At 45.9% G+C, this 18,012-nt stretch overlaps 1 protein-coding gene and 1 non-coding gene across 2 annotated transcripts; one reads left to right on the top strand and one right to left on the bottom strand.

The window, feature by feature from the left end:
* Nucleotides 1–7,451: 7,451 nt before the first annotated feature.
* On the bottom strand, nucleotides 7,452–9,951 carry LOC123050058 (NAC domain-containing protein 21/22). The gene is made up of 3 exons (XM_044472901.1): nucleotides 9,679–9,951; nucleotides 9,062–9,378; nucleotides 7,452–7,996 (listed from the first exon to the last, which is right to left on the bottom strand). The coding sequence occupies exons 1-3, from the start codon at nucleotides 9,866–9,868 to the stop codon at nucleotides 7,625–7,627; spliced, it is 879 nt and encodes a 292-aa protein (XP_044328836.1). The 5' UTR covers nucleotides 9,869–9,951; the 3' UTR covers nucleotides 7,452–7,624.
* Nucleotides 9,512–9,585, top strand: TRNAV-AAC (transfer RNA valine (anticodon AAC)). Its single transcript has one exon. It is a non-coding gene; the product is annotated as a tRNA-Val (tRNA).
* Nucleotides 9,952–18,012: the final 8,061 nt, after the last annotated feature.

The following is an 18,012-nucleotide window of genomic DNA, read 5'->3' as shown; positions in this document are numbered from 1 at the left end:
AATCTTGGAGCGTCTTTTGCATTTAGTTTTCAATTTTCTTTGATGCACCATGCTGGTATGAGATAGTCCATGGTTGATTTATAGAATGCTCATTGCACTTCACTTATATCTTTTGAGTATGGCTTTATAGAATGCTTCATGTGCTTCACTTATATCATTTGAAGTATGTATTGCCTGTTTCCCTACACATAGAAAACCACCATTTGTAGAATGCTCTTTTGCTTCACTTATATTTGTTAGAGCGTGGGAATATCTTTTGTAGAAAGAATTAAACTCTCTTGCTTCACTTATATCTATTTAGAGAGTTGACAGGAATTGGTCATTCACATGGTTAGTCATAAAATCCTACATAAAACTTGTAGATCACTGAATATGATATGTTTGATTCCTTGCAATAGTTTTGCGATATAAAGATGGTGATATTAGAGTCATGCTAGTGGGTAGTTGTGGATTGTAGAAATACTTGTGTTGAAGTTTGTGATTCCCGTAGCATGCATGTATGGTGAACCGTTATGTATCAAAGTTGGAGCATGAGGTATTTATTGATTGTCTTCCTTATGAGTGGCGGTCGGGGACGAGCGATGGTTTTTCCTACCAATCTATCCCCCTAGGAGCATGCGCGTAGTACTTTGTTTCAATGACTAATAGATTTTTGCAATAAGTATGTGAGTTCTTTATGACTAATGTTGAGTCCATGGATTATACGCACTCTCACCCTTCCATCATTGCTAGCCTCTTCGGTACCGTGCATTGCCCTTTCTCACCTCGAGAGTTGGTGCAAACTTCGCCGGTGCATCCAAACCCCGTGATACGATACGCTCTATCACACATAAGCCTCCTTATATCTTCCTCAAAACAGCCACCATACCTACCTATCATGGTATTTCCATAGCCATTCCGAGATATATTGCCATGCAACTTCCATCATCATCATATACATGACTTGAGCATTTATTGTCATATTGCTTTGCATGATCGTAAGATAGCTAGCATGATGTTTTCATGGCTTGTCCATTTTTTTATGTCATTGCTACGCTAGATCATTGCACATCCCGGTACACCGTCGGAGGCATTCATATAGAGTCATATCTTTGTTCTAGTATCGAGTTGTAATATTGAGTTGTAAGTAAATGAAAGTGTGATGATGATCATTATTAGAACATTGTCCCATGTGAGGTTATCAAAATAAAAGTGGCCAAAGAAGCCCCAAAAAAAGAGAGAGGCCAAAGAAGCCTAAAAAAGAAAAAAAGAAAAAAATGAGAGAAAAGAGAGAAGGGACAATGTTACTATCCTTTTATCACTCTTGTGCTTCAGAGTAGCACCATTTCTTCATATAGAGAGTCTCTTGAGTTATCACTTTCATATACTAGTGGGAATTTTCATTATAGAACTTGGCTTGTATATTCCAGCGATGGGCTTCTTCAAATGCCCTAGGTCTTCATGAGCAAGCAAGTTGGATGCACACCCACTTAGTTTCAGTTTGAGCTTTCATACACTTATAGCTCTAGTGCATCCGTTGCATGGCAATCCCTACTCCTCACATTGACATCAATTGATGGGCATCTCCATAGCCCGTTGATTAGCCGCGTTGATGTGAGACTTTCTCCTTTTTGTCTTCTCCACACAACCTCCGCCATCATATTCTATTCCACCTATAGTGCTATGTCCATGGCTCACGCTCATGTATTGTGTGAAAGTTGAAAAGGTTTGAGAATGTCAAAAGTATGAAACAATTGCTTGGCTTGTCATCGGGGTTGTGCATGATTTGAATATTTTGTGTGGTGAAGATGGAACATAGCCAGACCATATGATTTTGTAGGAATAACTTTCTTTGGCCATGTTATTTTGAAAAGACATGATTGCTTTATTAGTATGCTTGAAGTATTATTGTCTTAATGTCAAATGACAGACTATTGCTTTGAATCACTCGTGTCTTAATATTCATGCCATGATTAGATTATGTGATCAAGATTATGCTAGGTAGCATTCCACATCAAAAATTATCCTTTTTATCATTTACCTACTCGAGGACCAGCAGGAATTAAGCTTGGGGATGTTGATACGTCTCCGTCGTATCTATAATTTTTTATTGTTCCATGCCAATATTCTACAACTTTTACATACTTTTGGCAACTTTTTATACTTTTTTTGGGACTAACATATTGATCCAGTGCCCAGTGCCAGTTCCTGATTGTTGCATGTTTTTTGTTTCGCAGAAAATCCATATCAAACGGAGTGCAAACGGGATAAAAACTGACGGAGATTTTTTTTTGGAATATATGTGAATTTTTGGAAGTGGAATCAACGCGAGACGATGCCCGAGGGGCCCACGAGGGTGAGGGGCGCGCCCTGGGCCCTCGTGGACACCCCGTAAGGCGGTTGGTGCCCTTCTTTCGCCGCAAGAAAGCCAATATCCGGATAAAAATCGTGTCCAAATTTCAGCACAGTCGGAGTTACGGATCTCTGGGAATTTAAGAAACGGTAAAAGGGTAGAATCAGGGAGCGCAGAAACGGAAGGAAACAGAGAGAGAGATCCAATCTCACAGGGGCTCTCACCCCCACCCCCCCGCCGCCATGGAGGCCATGGACCAGAGGAGAAAGCCTTCTCCCATTTAGGGGGAAGGTCAAGGAAGAAGAAGAAGAAGAAGGGGGGATCTCTCCCCCTCTCTCCCAATGGCGTCGGAACGCCGTCGGGGCCACCATCGTCACCGCAATATACACCAACACCTCCGTCATCTTCACCAACATCTTCATCACCGTCCCCCATCTATCTACAACGGTTCACTCTCCTACAACCCACTATACCCTCTACTTGAATATGGTGCTTTATGCTTCATATTATTATCCAACGACGTGTTGCCATCCTATGATGTCTGAGTAGATTTTCGTTGTCCTATCGGTAATTGGTGAATTGCTATGATTGGTTTAATTTGCTTGTGGTTATGTTGATATCCTTTGGTGCCCATCATATGAGCGCGCGCGTGGATCACACCATAGGGTTAGTTGTATGTTGATAGGACTATGTATTGGAGGGCAAGAGTGACAGACGCTTCAACCTAGCATAGAAATTGATGCATATGGGATTGAAGGGGGACCAATATATCTTAATGCTATGGTTGGGTTTTACCTTAATGAACGTTAGTAGTTGCGGATGCTTGCTAATAGTTCCAATCATAAGTGCATAGAATTCCAAGTCAGGGATGACATGCTAGCAGTGGCCTCTCCCACATAAAACTTGCTATCGGTCTAGTAAAGTAGTCAATTGCTTAGGGACAATTTCACAACTCCTACCACCACTTTTCCACACTCGCTATACTAACTTTATTGCTTATTTACCTAAACAGCCCCTAGTTTTTATTTACGCGCTCTTTATTATCTTGCAAACCTATCCAACAACACCTACAAAGTACTTCTAGTTTCATACTTGTTCTAGGTAAAGCGAACGTTAAGCGTGCGTAGAGTTGTATCGGTGGTCGATAGAACTTGAGGGAATATTTGTTCTACCTTTAGCTCCTCGTTGGGTTCGACACTCTTACTTATTGAAAGAGGCTACAATCGATCCCCTATACTTGTGGGTTATCAATCATTGACCATAGCAAGTACGTCATCACCGGTACGTATGGCGGGCTTCTTCCGGTGATCTGCCTCGCCTTTGAAATGCTTGCCTTTCTTTCGACATTGATGGTTGGTCGGAAGAAATCGACGATGGCCCAGGTACACATTCTTCCTGCATTTGTCCAGGTATATAATTTCGGTGTCAGCTAAATAGTGCGTGCATGCGTGGTATCCCTTGTTTGTCCGTCCTGAAAGGTTACTGAGAGCGGGCCAATCGTTGATGGTTACAAACAGCAACGCGTGCAGGTTAAATTCCTCCTGTTTGTGCTCATCCCACACACGTACACCGTTTCCATTCCACAGCTGTAAAAGTTCTTCAATTAATGGCCTTAGGTACACATCAATGTAGTTGCCGGGTTGCTTAGGGCCTTGGATGAGAACTGGCATCATAATGAACTTCCGCTTCATGCACATCCAAGGAGGGAGGTTATACATACATAGAGTCACGGGCCAGGTGATGTGATTGCTGCTCTGCTCCCAGAAAGGACTAATGCCATCCGCGCTTAAACCAAACCATACGTTCCTTGGGTCACCTGCAAACTCAGCCCAGTACTTTCTCTCGATTTTTCTCCACTGCGACCCGTCAGCGGGTGCTCTCGACTTCCCGTCTTTCTTACGGTCCTCTCTGTGCCATCGCATCAACTTGGCATGCTCTTCGTTTCTGAACAGACGTTTCAACCATGGTATTATAGGAGCATACCACATCACCTTCGCAGGAACCCTCTTCCTGGGGGGCTCGCCGTCAACATCACCAGGGTCATCTCGTCTAATCTTATACTGCAATGCATCGCATACCGGGCGTGCGTTCAAATCCTCGTATGCACCGCGGTAGTGGATGCAGTCATTAGGGCATGCATGTATCTTCTGCACCTCCAATCCTAGAGGGCATACGACCTTCTTTGCTGCGTACGTACTGTCGGGCAATTCGTTATCGTTCGGAAGCTTCTTCTTCAATATTTTCAGTAGCTTCTCAAATCCTTTGTCAGGCACAACATTCGCTGTCTTCCACTGCAGCAATTCCAGTACGGTACCGAGCTTTGTGTTGCCATCTTCGCAATTGGGGTACAATCCTTTTTTGTGATCCTCTAACATGCGATCGAACTTCAGCTTCTCCTTTTGACTTTCGCACTGTGTCCTTGCATCAACAATGACCCGGCGAAGATCATCATCATCGGGCACATCGTCTAGTTCCTCTTGATCTTCAGCAGCTTCCCCCGTTGCAGCATCACCGTATTCAGGGGGCACATAGTTGTCATCGTCCTCTTCTTCTTCGTTGTCTTCCATCATAACCCCTATTTCTCCGTGCTTCGTCCAAACATTATAGTGTGGCATGAAACCCTTGTAAAGCAGGTGGGTGTGAAGGATTTTCCGGTCAGAGTAAGACTTCGTATTCCCACAATTAGGGCATGGACAACACATACAACCATTCTGCTTGTTTGCCTCAGCCACTTCGAGAAAATTATGCAGGCCCTTAATGTACTCGGAGGTGTGTCTGTCACCGTACATCCATTGCCGGTTCATCTGCGTGCATTATATATGATTATGTGTGTCAAAAACCATTACAGATTCACATGGATAGATAAGTGACCAAATTAATAAAAGTTCATCATCACATTAAAACCAAAGTACATACATAATTCTCATTGAACAACATATAGCTCTCCAGAGCATCTAAACCATACATTCAAACTATGTAAAACCTTTCAATGCAACAACAAATGCGATCATAACCACAACCAAGGTAACAATTGATCCAACGCCATACTGATACCAAGCCTCGGTATGAATGGCATATTTTCTAATCTTTCTAATCTTCAACCGCATTGCATCCATCTTGATCTTGTGATCATCGACCACATCCGCAACATGCAACTCCAATATCATCTTCTCCTCCTCAATTTTTTTTATTTTTTCCTTCAAGTAATTGTTTTCTTCTTCAACTAAATTTAACATCTCGACAATAGGGTCGGTTGGAATTTCTGGTTCACATACCTCCTAGATAAATAAAATCTATGTCACGTTGGTCGGCATAATTGTCATAAACAATAAATGAACCAAATAGTTATAAAAGATAATATATACCACATCCGAATCATAGACGGGACGAGGGCCGACGGGGGCGGATACCAAAACCATCGCACTATATAATAACAAGCAATAATAAAAGTAAGAAAATTAGAGAAGTATCTATCTAAAGTAAGAATTTTTTTTCTTTCAGAAAGAAGACAAGAACAAGAGGCTCACCACGGTGGTGCCGGCGACGAGATCGGCGCGGGCGATCGACGGCGGTGAAGACGGGGACGGGACGTGACGGACCGCTAAACCTAGACAAATCTCGGGGAAAATGAAGCTCGGAGGTCGAGTTTCGAGAGGACAAAACTTAACTAGTGTGGCTCGGGCATTTCATCGAACACCTCATGTGCATAGGAGGTGAGCTAGAGCACCACAAAGCTCTCCCCTCGCCGGCCAGAAAAAACAGAGCAGTGTGGAGTGCTCTGCTCGCCGGCGAGGGGGTATATATAGCCACCTCATTGGTCCCGGTTCGTGGCTTGAACTGGGACTAAAGGCCCCCCTTCTGTCCCGGTTCTAGGCACGAACTGGGACCAATGGCTGTGGGCCAGAAGCGAGGACCATTGGTTCCGGTTCGTGCCTAGAACCGGGACAAATGGGTCCACACGAACCGGGACAAATGCCTCCCGAGGCCCGGCCGGCCCCCTGGGTGCACGAACTGGGACGTATGCCCCCCATGGGTCCCGGTTCGTGATAGAACCGGGACTAATGGGCTGGCCAGGCCCCCACCAAAGCCCTGTTTTCTACTAGTGCATAGCTTAGAGAGCGTGTGTGACAACAGATCTGGATCAGAGATGATGAGTCGAGAGTAGGTAGTCGAATGCCTATCTAAGGCCCTAAAGGCTTTATCATTCCCCTAGCTTCCCAAATTTTTCACAAGAGATTGTGAACAACATGAATAGCCAGACACCTGAAGGTTCCATGCATGAAGCGAGCACTCCCATAGGTCGTCGATGAATTCCAAGACTTCGATGATGCCCAGGCGCTGCCAGATGGGGACGGCGTAGGGGCGGACCATGAAGAGGTGGGAGACGTCTTTAGCAGGCGCTTGGCACCACGTGCAGGCGGAGTAGGTGTTGATGTGCTTGTGGAGGAGGTTGACACAAGTATTTAACGTGTCACGGAAGAGTATCCAAGCGAAGATCTTCACTTTGTTAGGAACCTTTGAGCTCCAAATAAGCGGCACATTCCTGTCGATCCCCCCCCCCCTCCCCCCGTGCACGCGGAAGAAGTACATCATAGGCACTCCTTGTGAAGAACTCCTTGCCCCCTAATACAAAGCGTTGACCCTGATCCAACAACGGCTGAAGTCCTTCAACACAACCAAAAGATAAACCAAATCCCGCGAGGTGGTAAAGATTAAACGATTCTGTAGGTTAGCTTCCGAACCGAAATGCACAATATTTGCACCCTAATCATGGGAACCTCGGAGTGGGAAAAAGGATAGGGAATGTGATAGCTGGTGGTCTTGTGGTGAGCAAGTGTCGACCGAGAAATAGGTTGAAGTACCATTGTTGGTAACTATGAAGGTTATATTTTGCAAGGAAGGCATATGGTGGTTGATCGTTTTGCAAAGGTAGGAAGTGTTGGAGGCCAGGGCTACAAAAGCATTTGGGTGTTGCAAGCGTAGCCAATCTAACCAAGGAGTGTTATTGGGGAGAAGTGATTTTACAGCAAACTTCATAAGTAAGTAATTTACACCCTATTTTAAAACTGTAATAATACCTAAAATACAATATATTTACTGAATTGCAACATGCCATTTATCCAATTTACAATTCTTAACTACTGCACTAGGGCTAATAAAAGCCATACAATCACACTACTACAGAAATGGACAAAACAATTTGCTCACTAATCAAACATATGACGACCGGGTGGACGGCACAACGTATACTACCCTTACCATCTACCCTGCGAAAACCCACCGACTCAAAAGTCAGAACGGGTTCCAAGTCTGTGGCACGCTCTGACGCGTGTAGCCGTCGTCAACGCTCCACTCTGGCTTCGGGTCACCACGGCTCCCTTCCACCATGTCACCTAGCATGTCCCTGAAGCTCGTGAACGGCAATGGCGCCGCGGGCCAGTGGTGCACAACCGGAAGGATGCCAGTGGGGTACTCTTGCTGCCCGTAGTAGCCGTCCGTGATCTCGGCCATCGGCGTCCGGCCAACGACATTGATAGGTGCTACGGGCAGCAGCACCGGCGCCACGCCAAGGTCGCTGCTCAGGGAACCTGACGACTCGTCGGAGGCCGGTGTTGGTGAGGCGGTTGTGCTTTTGTAGAACACCCTGCACAACACCCAGTCCTCCTGCATTTTGCAATATTTCCATGTTAGCACTTGTCTTCTCCCTAGATAATTGGATTTGATGGACACTTGATGATTCAAACTGGTGCCTATTGCCTGGCGACCTTGAAAAATAAGATAATAATAAGATACTACTACCTCTGTTCCTAAATGATACGTACTACTAAATCTGCGACACTTGTTTTGAGATGGAGGGAGTATAAACTAATCTTCTTTTTTGCAAGAAAACTGTTCATTTCTGACCTTAAGGAGTCATGATAGCCACATGTTCTTACCAGCCAACAGGCTGCTAGAATTTCCATAACAAAAGAAATTGGCAACATGGGATGCCATTGTCAAAATATCTTTTGTCAACTTGAGCTTCACCTCTGACAGAAAAAAGGAAGTCAAAATTGGAAAAAATGATAATGAGACGGTCAGATCCTTTTCAAGGCAGTATCACGTTGTTTAATGCCGCGCTGATGTATGGCGACGGCGCCAAGCGAACAACCTTGGACGTTGCCTTCACCAAACCTTGGAACGACATGTTGATGATATGTCATACTATCTATGTACCATGTTTGCATTTCGATAAGCTAGACTAGGTCACCAACAATGATTGCCTAGTGGCATGTATAGTCGTCGTAAGTATACCTAGTTTATCTTATCGGGATCGACGCAGCACGTACGTACGGCATGAATACAAAAAGAAATACTTATCTGGCGGTCAAAATTAGCAATGTTCAACTATATATATGCAAGACAACAGACGAAGAAGTTTTCTTTCTCTGCACGAACGGGAGTGAAATGAAATAATAAAAGGCTAGGCCCAATCAGTGAGTGCATTTTCTCTATACGCCTCCCTCCCAAAGGGGAGCCGGATTCCATTACTTGTCATAACGGAACATAATCAGGATTGCTATTACTGTCTAATTTATTTATTTTATTATTATTATTACTGTCTGATTCCTCCATCCTATTCCTAGTCACGCAAAACAAATTGTATCCGAAATAGAATGGCTGGACAAACATGCACCACACCCAAGCCGTCGATCATGCGTGAAGTGTAGAGGACTAGAGGTGGTATACCTCGAGGAGAGACGGCAGCGGGCCGTCGTGGGGGGCGGCGAGCTGGCGGTGGACCGAGCGCGGCGGGCGGCCCTCGACGCGGAACTCGTGCATGACCCACTCGGTCTTGGTTCCCCGGGGGGCTCTCCCCAGGTAGAAGACGAGCGTCTTGCGCATCCCGACGACCGCCGCCGCGCCGTCGCCGGTGATGACGCGGTCCTTGCCCGTGGCCTTCCAGTAGCCGGTGTGCGTGGCGCGGTTGGTGCGCTGCCCCGTCGCGTACTTGCGGTCGTGCCGGCTGAAGAAGTACCACTCCCTGCCGCCCACGCACGCCGCGTCTGCGTGCATGCAACAATGGGTAAGAGACGATGAGCAGGATGGCTAATATCAGCAGTATTGAACTGGACATAATGATTCTAGGTTGCTGTTCTTGCCGATACGAATAAGATCTAATCGAACAGCAAGAACCAAGGTTTCGTGGTGTAGTTGGTTATCACGTCAGTCTAACACACTGAAGGTCTCCGGTTCGAACCCGGGCGAAGCCACATATTTATTTTTTCCATTTTTCTTTTTTTGCCCTCCAAAACTGAATGTTTTCCTTCTGCTGGGTGCATCATGGAAGGGACGAAAGATCGTACCTGGAAGCTCCCATGGCTCGCACTTGTTGAGGTCGACGTCGACCATGTCCACTCCACCGCCACCGCCGCCACGGCCTCCACCACCGGAGAGCTTGTGGCAGAGGTAGTCCAGCACGAGCTCGTGGTCCCTCGGGTGGAACCGGAACCCCGGCGGCAGCCTTGCCTCCACCATGCTCATCGAGCTGCTCATTTTGGTCTTCCCACAGGCTGAGAAACAGGCACAAAATGAAAAAGATTGGATAGATAGAGAAGTACACGACCGAACACGATGGGGCCGGGGCCGGGGCCGGTATTAATAGAGGAAGAGATCTCGCTAGCCATGGACCCCTTGTGAGTAGGGCATGTCGCCACGAAAGTAGATCCTGACGCAACGACGATGCCCACTGTAGATGATGCAAATTCTTTTGAACCAGTCGTATGTTCCAGAAAATAAAAAATGGCGCCGGTGATTTTTCATTGCTACTCTGGATATTCCCTATCTCTCATGTCTCGGTCAAACAGTAACTGCCTACCAGGTGATACTACGGCCAGATACTCAGATTCATGGTCCATGGATCGTCGCGTCGATCTACCATGCCGTCTGCTTCCACCCCGGCTCTCAGAAACTTCGGATAAAACCGACGGCGACCGCCAATACGGCGACGGCGGCGATCTATCGTGATCCAAGGACACGCCAAGCCAGAAATGGGCTATCCTCGGTCAGAGGGCTAATCCAAAACTGCCGAACTAACACTGTCTTGTGACCTCTGACAAACACCGGACGACCAACCGGTCGATGGTTTGCGTGTTCTTGGCCGTCGCTCCCATCCCATGGCAGTGGCAGACAGCCGCTTCAAGCAGAAGACCTTTTGTTACTGTGTTACAGTGAGTGGTGAGGCCATGTCAAGGTCCTTTTTACGTCCGGCAACCGCCGACTGCGGAAAGGATAGATGATTGGCCGAGTTAAAGGTGGCAAAGAAAAAGATGGTGACAACCTCCCTCGGAAAAGAGGTGGCGCAAGTTGAAGTTGGTTTTCACTTTCAGTAGGTGTACATCGATTGATACTTTGCAGCTGAAAGAACTGACTTCTAGTAAGTGAACCTGCGCCTTTTCATGCTTGTTTTGGTAAATTCCCGGTGGAGGAGAAGGTGAAGAAATGGCGCCTACTGTTGTCGCCGTCGGCAGTCGGCAGTCGGGCAGTTGACAAGTCCGCAGTAGTTTTCTCTGTAGCTATGTGCACGTCCTTTTCAGTTCAGTGACAAGTGGGTAAAACGATACTGTTCGTTCTTGTCCAACGAATCAGTATTCTGTTTCTGTACACACCCTTCTGCCCGATTCAGGAGATGCAGGGCACCGTACAGTACTACAGTGTCATCGATCATAGTCAAGTCTGAACTCTGAACAAGAACTCCTGGAAGAAAAGTGGACTTAAAAAAAAAGTCTACTCTCTGAACCGAACAAAATCAGCTGCTGCTGTCTGGACTTCTGATCACATGATAAGGAGCGGTAGTAGTACAGGTTGTCCACTCTTCTCGGGAGATAGTCATGTCGGTCCTTTTCAGGGAGGGAGATCTAGTGAGCATTAAGAATGAACCTGCGGCTGCATGAGGAGATCTAGCCGGGCGTCGATCGATCCTGCCATGCCACACAAGTCAAAACTCAGGAGATGCATAGGCAAGCAGGAGCGTGTGTGATGGATGCACCTGAACAAAAGGCCATGTCAAACACGTAAGGCCAAGATCTCCGCGAGAGGCTGTCGGCGTGGTTACCAGCTCCCCGTAGGCAAACGGTCTAAATTCCTCAAACAATTTCAAGTGGGGAGCATAGCAGCCGTTATGTGGCTAGTAGCCAATCAGCGTGTAAGGTTAACGGAAGCAGTGAGGCAAGGCAGGCACAGACCCCAGCCCCTCACATCTATAGCTCCCAAAAGCAAAAGAAAAACTGAAGAAACAAATACACTAGCATCTACGAACTCTTTTTTTTAGTTAGTAGAACATTGCTTTAGTGGTGAAATGAGGTGGCTCTCATTTCTAGCTCCCAAAAGAAAAGGGGAAAATGGAGGAAAAGAAAAAGACATTAGTAGGATCTAGCATCTCATAGCTAGTTTTACATAGGATTTGTTTAGATGGTAGAAGGACCATCCTCCAGTTCTCTGCATTTTGGAATTCTAAAAGGATAGACTAAACCAAAAAGTAATTCAAATGATGTCTTAAACGTCCTGGCCGAATGACTTGCGAAAGACAAAATCTTGCTATGAAGTACTTAGTGATGTAAACGTTTTTATATTTATTTAAGTAGGGAGTAGCTAACATCGGGGAATGGCACCATATAGCGCGACAAAATGCAAGACTTGCAGTAAAACAAAGATTCACTAACCAATGGAAGCCAGATCATTCCTAGCAAATGCATCGATTTCCGGTTCCGACGTGGTACCTGAGTCGGCTTCTAGCCGCTGTTTTTTTTTTTCTTCTGAGAGGAATACTTCTAGCTGCAGTTTAGCAGATAGGTTTTGAGCATCTACAGTGGCAATGGGCAAATCCGACCCCTCAAACGCCCGCGTATGCGCCCGGTCATTCTTCAAAAAATGCATTCCATATTCGAATACCTCAAATCCATATTATTACATGCAATGCAACGATCTTTGAGCAAAGCTTCGTCCGGTTCCGCTCCGCTCATTCCACCTTGCCATCTTCTATTCTTTGCATTCGGCCGCCAACGTCTTCTTGGTCTCCATCATTGCCACAAGTTCTTCTTTGTAAGTGTGACCGAATGCATTTCTCTTCTTTCTTTCATTCTTTTGCAATCTTGTTTCCTTCCGGTCTATTGTTGACATCTTCATCAACCTCGTCGTCCTCCTCAATGGATATGCTCAAACTTGATCTCTTTGGAGTGGTCTCCGTGATTCTTTGGATCCACTTCTCGTCCTTGCATTTTTTTTCGAAAAGGGGCGCTTTATTACTTAAAAGGTTTAAGCATTACACCCAGCATCTGCATAACTAGGATGCACACAGCCAAACAAAGTCCTCTGCAAGAACGAAAAATAGATAGGCGGAACACAAAGATAGAGTCTGTATAACGCCTAAAGCGGAGGTGGGTCAATCCTATGATCATGTTGCCACCCATGTTGGATAAAAGTATCCCTCGCCGTATCCTCCAATCGTGTACACACCTTCGTAAATAGGTCTCGGTTCTCCACGCGTTGTAGAGAGGACCATAAACGAAGAGTCCCGGTACATCTGTAGATAACCTGCATTAGAGAAGTACTTTTATCGTTAAAAACCTTATCATTTCTACATAGCCAAAGCGACCAAATAACGGCTAGCGCTCCCATCCTAAGAAGAGTTCTAAACCTGTGATCAATCCCATGTAACCAGTTGCCAAATACATTGGCAACACTACAAGGAGGATACAAGCCAGAAGCTATCTGGATGACTGACCATATAGACCGAGCCAATTTACATTGGAAGAATAAATGTTTTATTGTCTCATCATGATGACAAAAAACACATCGCGGACTTCCATGCCAATTCCTCTTGATAAGGTTATATTTAGTAAGAATGACTCCGCGACGAAGATACCATGCAAATATTTTATTCTTAAGAGGTATCTTCATCTTCCAGATCTTCTTATTATTATCAACTGGCACATCAGACTGAATTAACGCTCTATACATAGACTCCACTGAGAAATTTCCATTCTCATGTAGGTTCCATCGAAATACATCAGACCCATGTGACAATTGCACCGTGGACAACCGTTGAAGCAAGATGTACCACGATTGGAGTCTAGGTCCAATTAAATCTCTTTTGAACGTTACATTTGGCGGAAATGATTCCATTACAGTGGCAATAGTATCACCCTTGTGACGCACAATGTTGTATAGAGCCGGATATTGTTCCCGGAGTGTGGCATTTCCTAGCCACTTGTCCTCCCAGAATCTAATTTCCGAGCCGTCCTTAATCGAGAAGGATCTATAGGAGAAGAAATATTTATTCGTAGCCATTAGACCCGCCCAAAAGTGAGAATCCCTAGGCTTCCAGTATCCTTGGGATACCGCCTTGGAGCCCACATATTTCCTCCTCGGGAGGGTTTGCCATACACCATTTTCGGTCAGTAATTTGAACAACCATTTGCCGAGGAGGGTCCTATTCTTAACCTCAAGGTCATGAATGCCCAACCCGCCTTGGTCTTTGGGATGACAAACCACACTCCATTTAGCTAGTCGATATTTCTTTCGCTCGCTATCTCCTTGCCAAAAGAATCTTGATCGGAAATAATCCAATCTATGTAAAACTCCTTTTGGCAACTAGAAGAAGGAAATCATATATAGTACCATATTACTTAGTACTGAGTTTATGAGGACCAATCTTCCACCTAGAGACAACAGTTTACCTTTCCAACTGCTAAGTCTTTTTTGCAGCCTCTCCTCGACATGTTTCCATTCAGCATTTGTGAGTCTCCGATAATGTATCGGTATCCCCAAATATGTGATCGGAAACTGGCCCAACCCACATCCAAACAGCTCAGCATACAGGTGGGCCTCGTCTTGAGCCTCGTCAAAACAAAACAATTCACTTTTATGAAAGTTGATCTTCAGACCTGAGAGTTGCTCGAATGCTGATAAAATTAATTCCAGATTTCTCGCTTTCTCGAGGTCATGATCCATGAAGAGAATCGTATCGTCGGCATATTGAAGTATAGAGAGACCACCATCAACTAGATGACTTACTACTCCATCAATTTGGCCATCAACCTTGGCACGCTCAATCATGACCGCTAGCATATCCGCCACTATATTGAATAGCATGGGCGATACCGAGTCACCTTGTCGCAGTCCCTTCTTTGTTTGGAAATAGTGTCCAACGTCATCATTGACCTTAATGGCAACACTACCTCTAGAAACGAAGCTATGGACCATAGCGCACCACTCTGCAGAAAATCCTTTCATTCTGAGAGTCTGTTGAAGAAATGGCCATTTGACTTTGTCATACGCTTTTTCAAAGTCTATTTTGAGTACCACCCCATTCAACTTTTTTCGATGTAAGTCATGGATTGTTTCACGAAAGATAACAACTCCATCTAGGATGTTTCTTCCTTGCATAAAAGTAGTCTGTGAAGGACGAATCACATGTTCAGCAACCGAATTTAGCCTAATAGTCGCAACCTTCGTGAATATTTTAAAGCTAACATTAAGGAGGCAAATAGGTCTATATTGTTGTATGCTTTCAGCCTTATTAACCTTAGGTAGTAAAATAATCTCACCGAAGTTTAAGCGAAACAATTCCAGATGGCCAGCATGTAGGTCGCTAAACAAAATTAGGAGATCCGACTTGATGACTTCCCAGAAGTTCTGATAGAACTCAACGGGAAAACCATCTGGACCCGGGGCTTTGTTGTGCTCCATTAGGAAAACCGCCTTTCTAACTTCCTCCTCGGAGTATGGGGCTGTTAGAAGGCCGTTTTCCTCATCAGAGACATGGGGGATGTCATCCGTTTGGGACTCATCCATTGAGAAGTTACCTTCCTCTGGGGCTCCAAACAGATTTTTATAATAATTAGTGATATAAGATTTAAGTTGCTCATGTCCCTCAATCGTGCCCTCATCCTGTCTCTCGTCCTTGCATAGCTCTTTGTAGCAATGATGCAGCTTGAAGGGCTTGTGGCCAAACTTGGTGTTCCAATGCTTGAATAGCTCTTGGATGTAGGGGCCATACTCCGCCACTTGCACACCGCTTTGATGCATGATTCACTTGGTTGATGCAACCGGACCATCGGTTCCATTGGTCATGAATGGTGCTCCAACTATGCCCAAGAGAACCTTGTGTACGGCTTGATCGCACGTCCACGGAGTTGTTGTAGTGGTCGGTAATTCTCTCCTAAAACATGGTCGTTATTTGATCCATTCCAATCGCTGCATCCATGGAGATGGCACACCAAGTGTCGCAAAGTCCTCCTTTTGGTTGTAGTTTTGGGTGCGGCACCTTGGCACCTTCGTGCTTGCTTCGGTCACCTCCACAACCTCCTCCTCCTTGGCCACCACCTCCTAGACCTCCTCCTCGGCCTCCTCCTCTTCCCCAGTCACCTCTTGCTCCATGTCTTAGGTGGCCGAATGATCCCAGAACGAGTCGTAGTTGAGCTCATCAAGTCCAACGGCGGCCGAGGACTCCAACAAGGTGAGGAATTCGGCCGTGTTCATCTTCGCACTACAATATCAAAGCAAACACTATCAACAATCACTACCTGCCACCAACAATCACTACCTTCCACCAACAATCACTATCGGATACCAATAAGACGCAGGGTTTTTCTTTTTACCTTCTTGGCATTTAATAGAGCACTTGGCAGCCGTGATGCTTGTTGCCGGCTGCGGCCGCCGCACGCGCTGGAGCAGTGGACGTAGGGGCCACCGGAGTTGCAGCACGAGGCGTCGGCCCAAAACGAGGCGCCGCTTTGGCCTTCTTCATCATCTTCTTTGCGGCCGCCTCGGCGAGCACCGCCGCCGTCGACTTTCGAGTCGGTTTGTCTCCGGTAGATGCGGCGCGAGGGCGAAGTTCTGTTGCCGGAGAGGCGGTGGCCACCCCGAAGGCCATTGGAGCGGTTGGAGGAGGCTTGGACGCGATGGGTTTTTTCATACCCAAACTCTTCTTCGGCGCCGGCGGCGGTGCGTGGGTGATTTCCTGCGGTGAAAAGCCGGCGCCGGTGGCCGGCGGAGTGAGGGAAGGGGCTGGGCTATCCATTCTGGCTGGCCGGTCATCGGTGGCGGCGGTGGGGCACATGGCGGCAACGGCGGCGGGAGGCAGGGCGGCGTGGGGGAGGGAGGAAGAGAGCGCCACTTCTACTCGGGCACCGCGGGGATGTGTAAAAATAAGGAGATTTGAGGAGTTGGAGTAATTTTTTTACTCCACAGTCGGATAAGGGATCGGCTAGGTGCATCGTAAGGGAGTAAAATTGAATTTACCCCCTTATGGCCTTTTAGGGGATCGGTTAGAAATGCCCTTAGATGGTGGAAGGACCATCCTCCAGTTCTCTGCATTTTGCAATTCTAGAAAGATAGACTAAACCAAAAAGTAATTCAAATGATGTCTTTGACGTCCTGGCCGAACGAGTTGTGAAAGACAGAATCATGCTATGAATAGCTAACATCGGGGAATGGCACCAGATAGCAACATCAGGAAATGGCACCACATAGCGCGCCACAAGATGCAACACTTGCAGTAATACAAAGATTCACAAAGAATAGACCGAATTAACCAACGGAAGCCCGATCATTCCCAGCAAATGCATCAATGTCTGGTTTAGACATGGTAAATGGGTCGACTTCTAGCTGCTGTTTTTCTTTTTTTGGAGAGGAATACTTCTAGCTGTTGTTAGGAGAATTGAAAAAAAGCTTAGTTGCTGGAAGGGCAAGCTAATGTCGTATGGAGGTCGGCAAGTGCTGATTAACTCAGTACTTACTAGTATGCCGATGTTCCTACCATCTTTCTTCGAGGTACCGAAAAGGGTGCGGAAGAGACTTGATTTCTTTCGATCCCGTTTCTTTTGGCAGTCAGATGAGACCAAGAAGAAATACCGTCTCGCACGATGGGATATTTTATGCTGACCCAAGGACCAGGGGGGTCTCGGTATTGAAAACCTGGAAATTAAGAATAAATGTCTTATGAGTAAATGGCTCTACAAGTTAGAGACAGAGCCGGAGGGTATGTGGGCACATATACTACGCAACAAGTATCAACAATCGAATACGCTAGCCCAGGTCACCGCGAGAACAACTGACTCGCCATTCTGGCAGGGACTCATGCGAACGAGAGATTTGTTCTTTCGTAGGGTCAAATTCTTGGTTGGCAATGGGATGTCAACAAGATTTTGGGAGGATACATGGTTAGGGGAGACGCCACTAGCCATACAATACCCCACTCTATATGACATTGTGCAATGTAAGAAGGATTACGTAGGCACAGTATTTCAATCGATTCCCTTGAATATTAAGTTCAGACGAGCGTTAGTTGGTGAGCAATGGAATGCCTGGATGCACTTGGTAGAGAGATTGATAGATGTTCAATTATCCGACAACCCGATTCGATGCAATGGAAGTTAGCTAGAAATTGGGTGTTTACTGTAAAATCCTTTTACATGGATCTAATTAATTCTAGCCCAATCTCGCGGTCATTGCATATTTGGAAGTTTAAGGTTTCCTTGTGTATTAAATTTTTTATGTGGTTCGTACACAAGCAGGTGATCCTCACCAAAGATAACTTATTAAATAGGAGGTGGGTAGGCAGTTCACGTTGTTGTTTTTTTGATCATGATGAAACAATACAACACTTGTTCATAGAGTGCCCACTCGCGAAATTGCTT

Source organism: Triticum aestivum, chromosome 2D (genome assembly GCF_018294505.1).
Source record: "Triticum aestivum cultivar Chinese Spring chromosome 2D, IWGSC CS RefSeq v2.1, whole genome shotgun sequence".
NCBI lineage: Eukaryota > Viridiplantae > Streptophyta > Magnoliopsida > Poales > Poaceae > Triticum > Triticum aestivum.
The sequence above is the reverse complement of the archived record's forward strand: the minus strand, read 5'-3'. Positions and strand labels throughout refer to the sequence as shown.

Excerpts from the sequence above, each read along its gene's own strand:
- LOC123050058 (XM_044472901.1), bottom strand. The coding sequence starts at position 9,868 with ATGAGCAGCTCGATGAGCATGGTGGAGGCAAGGCTGCCGCCGGGGTTC. Across the intron at positions 9,379-9,678 it reads CGAGCCATGGGAGCTTCCAG|ACGCGGCGTGCGTGGGCGGC; the intron begins GTACGATCTTTC and ends GCATGCACGCAG. Across the intron at positions 7,997-9,061 it reads CGCTGCCGTCTCTCCTCGAG|GAGGACTGGGTGTTGTGCAG; the intron begins GTATACCACCTC and ends TGCAAAATGCAG.